At 41.1% G+C, this 11,832-nt stretch overlaps 1 protein-coding gene across 4 annotated transcripts in view; it reads left to right on the forward strand.

Annotated features, from left to right (window-relative positions):
• Positions 1-9,141, forward strand: part of BTD (biotinidase) — a 40,784-nt gene extending 31,643 nt beyond the window's left edge. For 2 of the 4 annotated variants that reach the window (XM_033053908.2, XM_033053919.2), the window contains 3 exons: positions 4,201-4,435; positions 5,969-6,118; positions 7,238-9,141. In XM_033053908.2, coding sequence (XP_032909799.1) covers positions 4,205-4,435; positions 5,969-6,118; positions 7,238-8,422 — 1,566 coding nt within the window. In that variant the 5' untranslated portion in view covers positions 4,201-4,204 and the 3' untranslated portion in view covers positions 8,423-9,141. Of the gene's footprint in view, positions 1-47; positions 113-320; positions 1,151-4,200; positions 4,436-5,968; positions 6,119-7,237 lie in introns of those variants that run through there. The other 2 variants (XM_033053899.1, XM_033053891.2) reach the window with 2 other exon arrangements.
• The last annotated feature ends 2,691 nt before the right edge of the window (positions 9,142-11,832 follow it).

The following is an 11,832-nucleotide window of genomic DNA, read 5'->3' on the forward strand; positions in this document are numbered from 1 at the left end:
GGCGGGCTCGTGGGACCCGCCCCTGATCCTACTGGCGGGCGGAGACCGGAACAGCTTCCTATTGGTCAGAGCGGGCAGCCAATCAGAGGCCGCGAGGCGCCGGCCGGGCAGCGTGAGGCTCGCGGCGCGCGGGGGGCGGGAGCGGGACTGGACCGGGACCGGGACCGGGACCGGGACCCGAGTCCGGCGGGGAGCGGGGCGGGGCGGGCAGGGAGGGATCGCTGCAGGTCCGGCCGCGGCCCCGGTGGTCTCCGTGAGCCGCAGGGCCGCGCGGCACCCGGGGCAGCCGCCCCCGAGTGCTCCGCAGTAAGGGGCTGGTCAGAGGTGGCGAACGCGGGGCGGGACAAAGTCCGGGGGTTGTGTGAGGCGCCGGTGCCGCCGCCGGCGCTCGCCGGGAGGAGCGCCCGAGGAGTGCGAGATACCCTCCCAAAATCCCAGCTGAAGGACGGCGCACGCCCCTTCCTCCGGCTCGGCCCATCCCGGCACTTGTCCCTGTCACTGCTCTCGGTTTGTCTGCCAAACCACTAGCGATGGCTCCATTCGCCCTCGCTCGCCGAGCCATAAAAAAAAAACAAAGATAACAAAACACAGATGACATAATTAACAAAAAACCTTCACAAAACCTACATTATAAAATACTGTAATATAACGCAGCGAATAAAAGCAGTAGACGGGAGGTATCAGTGGAAAATCCCTTGAATTTCACTATATTTTACGTATTTTTAAAATATAGTAAATATAATAGTAAATGGCAGCAACATCACAATCCATGATCATCATTCAACCTAAAAAAACACTTTATATTTTCATAGCCAATGCGAATATTTACCTAGTAATCATTACTATTTATGTTACTATTATTACTGTTTATGTTGCTATTTATGTTACATACTATACTATATGTCAGGCTTAGCTTTACATGCATTGCTATTAACCACTCAGGAGGACCCAGACTAGTGCTACCTCTGTTATTTCAAGGTCTGTTGAATTCTGAGTGTAGAATGGCGAAGAAGGAGGGCACTGGCTTTTCCCTGTGTATGCATCCAGGTGTGGTGACAGGTGACAGACTTCTAAGTTTCCAACGTTGTTGAAAAGCAAGTGACTGGATGCTTTGCTTCACAACACACTGAGATCAGATGGTTCTGAAAAGGTGAATAGGAAAACAGCCTGCAGTGTGACTGGGGGGAAAACTTGGCATCCAAACTTGGACACCAGTCTTCTTACCCTTTGTGTGGAATATTTTGACTGCAAGACAGTAATACTGCTATGAAATATTTATATTTGGGCAACGTGATCCTGCTGAAGCCTGTCTGTCAGGCAAAAGACCACATAAATCACAGGAAAGGGACATAAAAAGAGATAAAATTATAAAGTATTAATAAATTTAATGTCATGGCTCAGGTGAGGTGACAGATCTGTAAGTCCTAAGCAAATTAACTTCTCTTCAAGGAAAGGATTTATGGGATGGTGTGGCACGTTCCAGTAGTAAAAGCATCCAGAATGTGACAGAGATATATTTGGAATCTCAATAGCCTAAGGGCTGAGTAAACCCTGTTGGTATCCTTATTTTGGCTGGGAAGTTTAATACACCCAAGCCCAGCCTCGGGGCTTGTCACAGCTCTGGGTGTTAGAAGCAATCCATGAGAGAGCAGAGTCCTGTTGTTTAAGCTGTCAGACAGGGGAAAGGCTTTAGGGAGCACTCACACAAGTGCTCAGCCATCATCTGTAGGAGTAGCAGTAATCACAACCCAGGGTTGGACTCAGAGGAATTATTTCTGTTATTTTAGTTGCCCCAGGTTCAGCCAGATAGGGTTGTGTAGTTGTGTAGTGCTAAAGCCCTTGTGCATCTAGATGAGTAAAAGACTCAGATTAGTACATTTGAGTGTTTCTGACCACCAGGAAATGAAACTTGGTAGAAAAATAAGACCTCTCCAAGCATGTTTGTAAAATACAACGTTTTGTAGAGGCTCATTACCTGTTAATTTTTTTTCCTATTAGTACGTTTGGCTTTTTAAAAAGACAGTTTTTCTAATGCATAGCAATTCTACACTGTGATCTGAAACTCTCCAACTTTTTCCATCACTAGTAATGATGAATTCTAATTACATCTTAGTTGACAACTTTATTAAGGAGCAGCTGACTAGAACCCATTCCTGCCCTAAATAGGCATTTTGGGTTTGAAGGGATGACAAGAAATAGAAAATAGAGTTTTGTCAGTGAAGTGCAACACAGCTTATTTATTTTTGCTATGTTCCTTAACTGTGAGAGGTTTCTCACCCCTGAACTCCCTCCTCCTGCTACTTCTTAATATCTTCACATATGCTTTGGTATTTCAATTGCAAAGCTGAGCTGCACAGGACAAGGAGGCCCCTCCATTCTTGATATGCATTGCCAAATCACCCCCCGAAAGTTCAGAATGTTTTCCTCAACATGCAGAATAGCAAGGATAGCTTGTTATACATCACTTTTCAGAACTGTTTATATAAATGCAGGATCTCTAATCCATCTGATTACAGAGGCCAAGGTTTTATTCAGTTTTCATCACACTTTAAATAAATTTACACTTGAAGGCATGTATGTATGGACACATTATCTAATTAATGTTCAAGGAAATAGGAATATGTAAGTTCAGCTTAGCAACATTGAACAACTAAGTTACTCCTGTACTCTTAGAAATGATACTATTACGTGTTAAGACTTTTTGGTTGAGCAAACAATTCTTCTGCCTACCACGGGCACCAAGGTTATAATTTTGCTGTCCTACATAACGCTTTTTCCACTTACTCATTGTTAGCTACTAAGCAGTTGGTGTTTAGGGAAAAAAGAACAGTTTTGAGGATTGTTATTAGCTGCTTTTCATCCTGGAATTCAAACAAAGAGATATTTTCAGTTAACTTGCCATAGACTTTCTTTTTTCAGGTACAAAACTACACTTAATATAACATGAATAAAAATAAGACTGTGATTTATTTAGAGTTGATCTTTTTTTCCTGCTGGGCTTTAAGAAGTCTCTGCATGCATGTGCCCGTCAGTCTTTATTTACTTTGGAAAAATTGAGGGAGTTGTAGATCACAAAGACTGAAGGGCACTAAGAGTGTTTTAGATAAATTTTTTTCTTGTGTACAAGTTCCCAGAGAGCAAATACAATTAAAAACTCAATAACTGAACTTAGAGCTCTCAATAGATAGCACCAGTAGATCTCTCCTGCATGCTCTTTCAACTTCACTAATACTCGAGATTTAATTCCTTAATGATACCAGTGACACTGTAGTGACAAATACAGAATTCTCATGTTGTGAAAATAATTCAGAATAAAAAGGCATTTCTGTGTTGCACAACCATTGACTGTGTCAGTCCTTGTTCTAAGGACTTTCCTAACTGAGGAAGTCAAAAGGTTACATGGGGAGCCCATATTGCAGAGAATGCCCCAGCCTTCCAGACTCAATAATTCTTCATTTTTTTCTAAGAAGAGCTAACTAGTGCAAATTTTCTCCATTTTTTAATTTTGATTTTTTTTTTATTACCATGAAAGCTTTATTTAACCTTACCTATCTGTGTTGCATGGGAGGAATGTGGATTTGAATTGCACTCAACATTTTTATAAATGTTAAAAAAAGCTGCTCTGTAGGAAAAATATTTGCCCATTTCATTTGTGGAGTTGAAATGCAGTGAATTCATAATCCATTAGGAGAGGCATTTTTATGATAGATAGATGCAGAAGTGGTGTCTAGTGTATTTCTCTTGGCAATTATCTGTTTCAGTATTGATAAAATATGTTCTATTTCTGCTTGACTAAATACAGTCTCCAACTAATTTTAGGAAATGTTACTTTTAAATACATCTCCTGTTACCGAATGGGGGAGGAACTGCAAATTTGTGAGCTGCTTTAAACTTTTTTCAATGATGTTTTGATGTACAGTGAAACAATCTCTAAATGAATGTTAATAATTAAGGGAAACCAAGCAAGGAGATGAGTAGAACCATATATGAAGCTTAAATGCTTTTGGACGCAGTTGTTTAAAGCACCAGTGTAGATGGATTTGTTTAGAAACAGCATGCATGTGGTCATTCAGGAACTTAAAAAGCACCACACTGCTGAGAGCCTCAGTTACCATCCACACTTAATTGTAAATTTAAATTCCTGGCATGATATTTTGCTCCATGTCCCCCTCCCCACCTGTCTGGGTTTCTTTTCTCTAGATTTATGGCATTCACCATGGTGGCTCTGTGCTGGAAGCTGCCCATCTGCTTTCTCTTCTACCAAGTGGTCTCAGGCAGAGTGAGGAGGGAGGGGCACTACGTGGCAGCCGTGTACGAGCACGAGTCCATCCTGAGCCCGACCCCGGCGGCGCTGGTGGAGCGCCGCTCCGCGCTGGAGCTCATGGGCAGGAACCTCGACATCTATGAGCAGCAAGTGCAGGCTGCTGCCAGGCAGGTATGGCCCAGCAGCGCTTGCGTGTGCCCTGGGTATATATAGAGGAAGTGCTGCTTGAAGATAATCCTTCACATTTGTGTTCCCAGGCAACTAAAGCCATATTTACATCTATAACTATGATCTGGGTTCTCAGACGATCTGACCTGCCAGCAGCTCTGAAAAAGAATCAGGCCAATGAGCATCCCGCCTGACTTGGGCTTTCCAAGCTTGGAAAAACACACCCATCGTTATTTAGTATAGGGAAATTAATTTTCTATTTTGGTCTGAATACCTAGCTCCTGTCTGTTTTCTTAAATTTAAGGGTTTCCTTGAAAGTTTGTCTTGCTGGCAGCTGTCTTGGGTTTGGTTTTATTCCAGTGGTCTCAATGGAAATTCCTGAATGTTTCTAAAAACTAAGGAAGTCAAATGCTTTGGAAATTAATGTTCCGCCTTTAACAACGTTATGGAACTAAAGTTTTCCATTCCTTTCTCCTACCCACCATGGAATGGTTCTGAGTCTAAATATATTTAGAGCAGAGAGACTAGTATTGCCAGTTGTTCTTATGCGCAGCCCTCTTTCCTCCCCTCCCAAGAAAACCCAAGCTGGTGACAGGAGGCAAGTGCTACCGGCCCTACACAGAGAAGACTTGCAATTTTCGGAGATCTGTTGTTCTGGGAGAGAATAATTACTATTTTTATATCATTTGAAAACATGATGAGCTTTTTTTTGGAGAAGTTCAGGTGATTGGGCAGAAGTATAATAGCAATTTTTATGCAGCCTTGCCCCAAGATACATAAATTATCCCAAAGCCATCACATAGATTAACACGTTTGATAACGTTTGAGCTGACTTTTAAAAACTAACAGGAATTTGAGTGACTGGTGCTGTATCTGATTTAAGAAGAATCCACCGCATTTTTAAGAACAATTCAGCTCTCCCTGAACTTCAGGCAGAGTCTCTGGCATGGCTGCATTTCTACCAGACTGTGCACTGCTTTCACAGGAAAGCTGTTTCTGAAATCAACACTTCTGCCCAACCCTATATTATAATGGGATTTAGAGAAGTCTCTTCATGCATGTGTCTATCAGTTGGTATTTACTTTGGAAAAATTCAGGGAGTTGTGGGTTACCCAATATGTAATTAATTAATTATGATGATGCAACTTTGACAAAGTGTATCTGCAAATAGCGTAATTCTGAAAAAAAAAAAATTAAGACAAGTTTTAACATCATCAGTTTTTAACCTGAATGATGACAATTTTGGTAAGAAATTGGATGCAGTATGCTCTTATTTGCACGCTCTTAAAATAATGTCAATTCATTATTTTTCAAGAGAAAGGTATGTGTCAGGTTAAATAAGTTTTTTTAAATACGCACTGTTATACACTTACTACATAGTTGCACCTACTATGAAGTTGAAGAAAAGACATCTTCAAGCTATGTTATTGGCAAAACATAATTGGGTTACCCTTAACTTTCTTTAGCTCTTTTTACCCATGAGATCCCCCTTTTCCTTTGCTTTGCCTACAAAGCATGTCTTAGTTTTACATACAGGGTGCACAGATCATTGTTTTTCCTGAAGATGGAATCCATGGCTTCAACTTCACCAGAAGCTCCGTTTACCCTTACTTGGATTTTGTTCCACATTCACACTCTGGGAAGTGGAATCCCTGCAGAGAGCCTTATTTGTTCAATGACACAGAGGTAAACGTAGGGGTGATGCCTGCAGGGATGGGATAACCAAATGCTCCAAGTGGGAAATAGTTCAAGTTGGTTTGCTTAGGAAAGTAAGCAAGAAGTTTAACCACTCCTGGTATCAGATTCTGTTTTCATGGATGCTCAAGCTATGCCAGTTTAATTCTTAATGATATCACAGCATTCTGACTTAGCAATCATTGCCAAATGATTAGCACAAGTAACAGGACTTACCTGCTACAACATCATAGAAGTCACACCTTGACACAGACCAAGCCTGATTACATAAGATAGGACCTGGATGTTACAAAAATAGTATTGCCATTGACTGTTCTGGACCTGAACTGAAAATAACCATGCTCAGTAAATACAGTCTGCTAATTCTTCCAGTACCTAGTGAGCAGGATTTGTGTGTGAACATGAATCACAGTTGTAAACAATGATCTGTTTTGGTCTATGAATCTTTGTTAGCAATGATCATGGTCAAGCAAGCAAGAGCTTAGTTTGCCATTCAAATGCTGTTTGGAGATTGCAGTAATGTCAGTCTTGGTAGAGCTCTCTGTGTTATGGAAGAAATATCCCAGCAATACTGTGGTCTGCAACGTTTTCAATTTCTTTGCTAATATGCAAGGTCTATCCCTTCCCATCTCTGCTTCTCTAAGTCAGAGGAAATAACTGTTTTTTTTAAATTTACAGTAAGAACATCCAGGTGCTGGTGATCATTATTAGACATTTGCTGTTCTAAAGCCACACACAGATCAGTTGTGCTGCCTTGGCAAAGCTTTCAGCTGACATACAGTGTTTTAAAGCCATTGGGGCTCCTACAAGTCACAAGTTTCTAAAAATTAACACCCTTGAATAGATTTATTTACTTACTTTTTTCTGAGGAAATAAAAATGAAGACAATTTTTTTCAGAGCTGTTTAAAAATAAACATCTGAAATACCTTTCTGCCTACAAAGCTACTGGTTCCAATAACTTCACGAAATCATCAGTGCTTTAAAATTTTATGGATATGGTTAAATGTGTCCAATTTTGAATTTCCAAAATAACAATTTGGAAAGTATTAAATAAGTCATAAGTGCTTAAGTAAACTGAAGCACTCCCATTTCTCCATACTGTTTTCCAGGTCGTTCAGCGCCTGAGCTGCATGGCTCTGAAGAACAAGATATTCCTTGTGGCCAACTTAGGCAGCAAGCAGCCGTGTGAGCGCTCGGATCCTCGGTGCCCGTCGGACGGGAGGTACCAGTTCAACACCAATGTGGCGTTTGCTGCGGATGGAACGCTGCTGGCCACGTATCGCAAACACAACCTGTACTTCGAGTACGCCTTTGACACCCCTCCAGAGCCAGACTATGCATTCTTCGACACCCCTTTTGCTGGCAAGTTTGGCATGTTCACTTGCTTTGATATACTCTTCTTTGAGCCTGCAGTGAACCTCATCAGACAGTACAATTTGAAGCAAATTGTTTATCCAACTGCCTGGATGAACCAGCTCCCTCTTTTGTCTGCTGTAGAGTTTCAGCAAGCTTTTGCAACAGCTTTCAATGTCAATATGTTAGCAGCCAACATCCACCACCCTACCTTGGGCATGACAGGGAGTGGCATATACACTCCAGTCAAATCATTCATCTATCACAACATGGAAAGTTATGGTGGAAAGCTCATAGTAGCAGAAATTCCCGTGATTACTGCAGATTATAAAACCAATTTAGAAAGTAATGAAAGATTTAGAGAGAACTTACATGACTCATGCAGGACTTCTACGAGCACCTCACTGGATGATGAAGTTTGCTTTAAGGAGCAAGAAGAGATTCCTGACAGAATATCTGAAAAAGGAAAGGAACAGTCACCTCCTTCCTTTTATGCAGAAATGATGTATGACAACTTCACTTTTGTTCCTGTATGGGGGGAAAAAGGAGAACTCCAGGTTTGTGCCAATACCCTTTGTTGTTACCTAAACTATCGGAGAGCTGTTTTGACCGATGAATTATATGCTTTGGGAGTTTTTGATGGGCTCCATACAGTGCATGGCACATACTATGTCCAGGCCTGTGCCTTGGTGAAGTGTGGTGGTCTCAGCTTTAGCACTTGTGGACAGGAGGTCACAGATGCCACTGCTCTGATAGATTTCCAGCTATGGGGAAATATGAGCACCCCTTACATCTTTCCTTTGCTGCTGACATCTGGTATTACCTTGGACTTTGCTGATCACATGGGCTGGAAAAACAACTACTATTTCCTCAGCAAAAATAGAACATCCTCTGGCCTCTTGACAGCTGCTGTCTATGGACGATGGTATGAAAAGGACTAGCACAGATATTTGACTGAGTCAGAAAACAACTGCCTGTATGTTCAAAGTATGCTTCTTAACAGAAATTGTTGAACATCCATATTTCAGAGAAATTCAGGTGTGTTTGTCCCATCACTGCCTGATTCGGTCCCCCATTTGAAATAATGGCTCTAAGTACAGTCGTTACCATTGTTGTACCACGAGTGAAAGAACTGCCTTGCAAAGGTAAAGGCTTGCTTGATCTGGTGAGATGTTTTATACCAGAAAATAACACTTCTCATTTCAACTGAATTTGTTCCTTTTAATTTAATCCTTTGGTTTTTGGGGGTCCTGGCTGGGAGTATGGAAATGAATGGAAAACTATTGCAAGAAAAAAAAACAAAACAAAACAAATGAAAGGGAAGGAAGACACAAATATTGTCCATAATATGCACAAAACCATGTAGGTATACATACATATAGGTTTTATGTGCTGAGGTTCTGATTTCTGGTTAGAGTGCCATTTTTGGCACTCTTTGATTGTTTTTTTCCTAGAGTCAAAAACTCCCAGCTGAAATCATTACCAGTGACTGGCCACTCGGGTATCTGTAATCCTGTTACACATTTAACTGAGTGTTACAGTTGTAAACATCTACAGAATAGCTAATCTGGGGAACAGGATATAAATGACTGTGAAAACCTAGACTGCAGCAAGACACAATTCACAAGAAATTATGTTTAAAGAAAACATCAGCATTGAATATCAGTGGCCATGTAATGCACTGTTTGATTACTTTACCTTTCCCTATTTAAAAGATACGTCATTTAAAGACTGTTTTGACTTTAAAACATCTTATACATTGTTCATGAATTTATTCGAGAGGAGTTATGAAAAGCACATAATAAGCTGTGGGACAGCAAGGATTTTGCATCAGTGCTTCATGTCCCAGATGGCAGGTTTGTGTGCTGAGTAAAACACACCATTCTTTCCAGAGCAATAACTAGATTAAGTGCTATAGATATTCTACTGCAGTGAATAAGTTGGGAAAAGAATATTCAAAGGCTATTAATTTGGGGTTAAATTCAGACAAGTTAATGTGTTCTCAAGCATTATAATTTTATGAGGTCTAATTGGCTATTATGACTTCATCTGGCTGTTGAGTAATGGAATAAAAACATATATTTAATTTTATATATATATAATAAAAATATATAAATATATATAATAAAACAACTCTTCCTTTGGTGAGTCCTTGTGTGCAGCTGCTCTGTTAGTCAGGCTGAAAGGAACAGAGCATAGGAGAGAGGAAAGCTGGGAGTCTCCCTTTGTTTTGTGGTCTGAGTTGGTTCAAATTCAAACCACAATAGCTTCATGATGAGTCCTGAGAGGTGCTCAATCAGCTCCTGCTTCAAATAAACTCACTTTCTGGTTTCAGAAAGCAAAACAACCAAAAAATTGCTGAATTTCTACTACCTTAGGGTTTCTTAGATATTTACACAGAATTGGTGTATAATTATGGAAGATCTTGGGCTCTATCAAACCTTCCTTCTCCAGTCTGCATCTCTGTGCGTCAGGCCCTTGTTGAACAATGCTCTGATACAGCAGCACACCAGATTTGTTTATTCTGCAGCATATATTGGACAGAAATATGGAGAGGGGAATGTCTGTATCTCATTAGGCATAAACTTGCTGCTATAAAAGTAGGCCATTCCACCACAGGGTTATTAAAGATCATTAATTCTTTGGCACCCATACCATGTTCTTGCTGAATGCTGCATGATTCCAGGACGTGCAGAATAGAACAGAAAAGCATTTGCAGTGCTTGTTGGTGCTTCTGCCTCTAGTACCATATGACCAAGTCTGAAAGAATGGAACAATGAACAGCTGGAGATTTCAGCTCTCAGGACCTTCCACTTTGAAGGCTGAAAAACATGCAGCTTCATGCATTAAAATACTCTTTGGGAATTAGTACCAGAGCAGACCACTATCACAGTAAGTCAGGCTATACAACTAAATAGCATTACACATATTTGCTATGCTTAAGAAAATAAGGTATTTATCTGTGAAATACTTGCAAAGTGTGTCCCAAAGAGCTGTTCTAACTCTGGGTATGTTAAAATTGTTAGAACAAGACCTTCTAGCCCTAGAAGTTTGCCTGGAGTTTGCATGTTACTGTCTCCTCTCTGAGAAGAGCAGGCATTAAGTATCAGAGAGTGTTCTTGTGCCTTATTCCCTTCACCCAAACAGCAGCCTCTAGCATAGGGACACTGGGAAAGGTTGAACAGGCAGTACTAGACATGGTGGATTAGCAGGAGGTATCTACTCCTGCCTCCCACCCTGATCTTTGAGTAGCAGCAGATGTGTCTGAGGCAGGGTGACCAGCAGTAACCTGCAACACCACCACCACACATTGGTGGCTTCTGGAAGTGTGTGCTGGAGCAGCAATCCCAGCACTGCAGTCTTGTGAGTGAAGTTTCTTAGCACATGCTGAAGAGGTGTGAGAAGCCTTCAGCAAGGCTGATGTTCACTAGTAACACACTGTAATGCAGCCCATCATCTAATGAATATAAGGAGTTTTATTAAATCTTCCCAAGCTATTCCTGTCTGAGAGTGGAACAAACCAAACCAGGACACAAAGATTTATGACACAGGAAATAGAGCTGAAATCTAGAGCAGCTTTAAACCCCTCAGTCTGTAGACCAAAGAAAAACCAGGATTTGGGAATTTGTGCTGATGCTAAACAAACTTCCTCTCTGAGACAGCAGGGGATGGCATCTTTAAAGGACACTGCTCCTTTAGGAGGATGCAGGAGAGGATAACAACCATAGAAACTCTCTGTCCAGGTCCATGAGTCAGAGGGTTGGAAGGTTCCTCATAAGGGATCTGATGCTTCAGGATTCACAGTGGTTTTTCCAGGTGGATGTAAGGATACTCTCCTTCCTGTGAGAGAGACACCAGAAAGCACATCAAAGGAACAGCTGGAAAACTGAACCTTGGAGTTGAGCTAATCAAGAAGCATGGGGAAGAGGCTGTTCAGATCAGAGACCTTCACAATGCCCAGCAGGGCACAAGCTCCTTTAGGAAGATCTCAGCCAGTGAAATGAAAACCCCAATATTCTGAACTGAATTACCACTCCATCAACAATGAAAATACTTGAGAGTCTCTCTGCTCTCCTTTTTCCCTGCCATGGGAGAACATATGTGGGCAACAGAGGTCAGAAATCAGAGATAATAGTGGGACCTGCAGCAAATGAAACAAACTCTTGGTAGAAGAGATCAGAAAGGTTGAACTCATTAAAACTTTAATAGATTGGGAAGATTTTTAAGATTTTTAGAAAATTATGCAAACAGTTTGAGTAACAAAGTTCAGCAAAGGACAGAAAATACCTGACAGGATACGTGAATCACTAGATTTTGCTTTAAAACTATTTAAGCTATCTAATCTATGTTC

This window comes from Catharus ustulatus, chromosome 1 (assembly GCF_009819885.2).
Source record: "Catharus ustulatus isolate bCatUst1 chromosome 1, bCatUst1.pri.v2, whole genome shotgun sequence".
NCBI classification, from domain to species: Eukaryota; Metazoa; Chordata; class Aves; order Passeriformes; family Turdidae; genus Catharus; species Catharus ustulatus.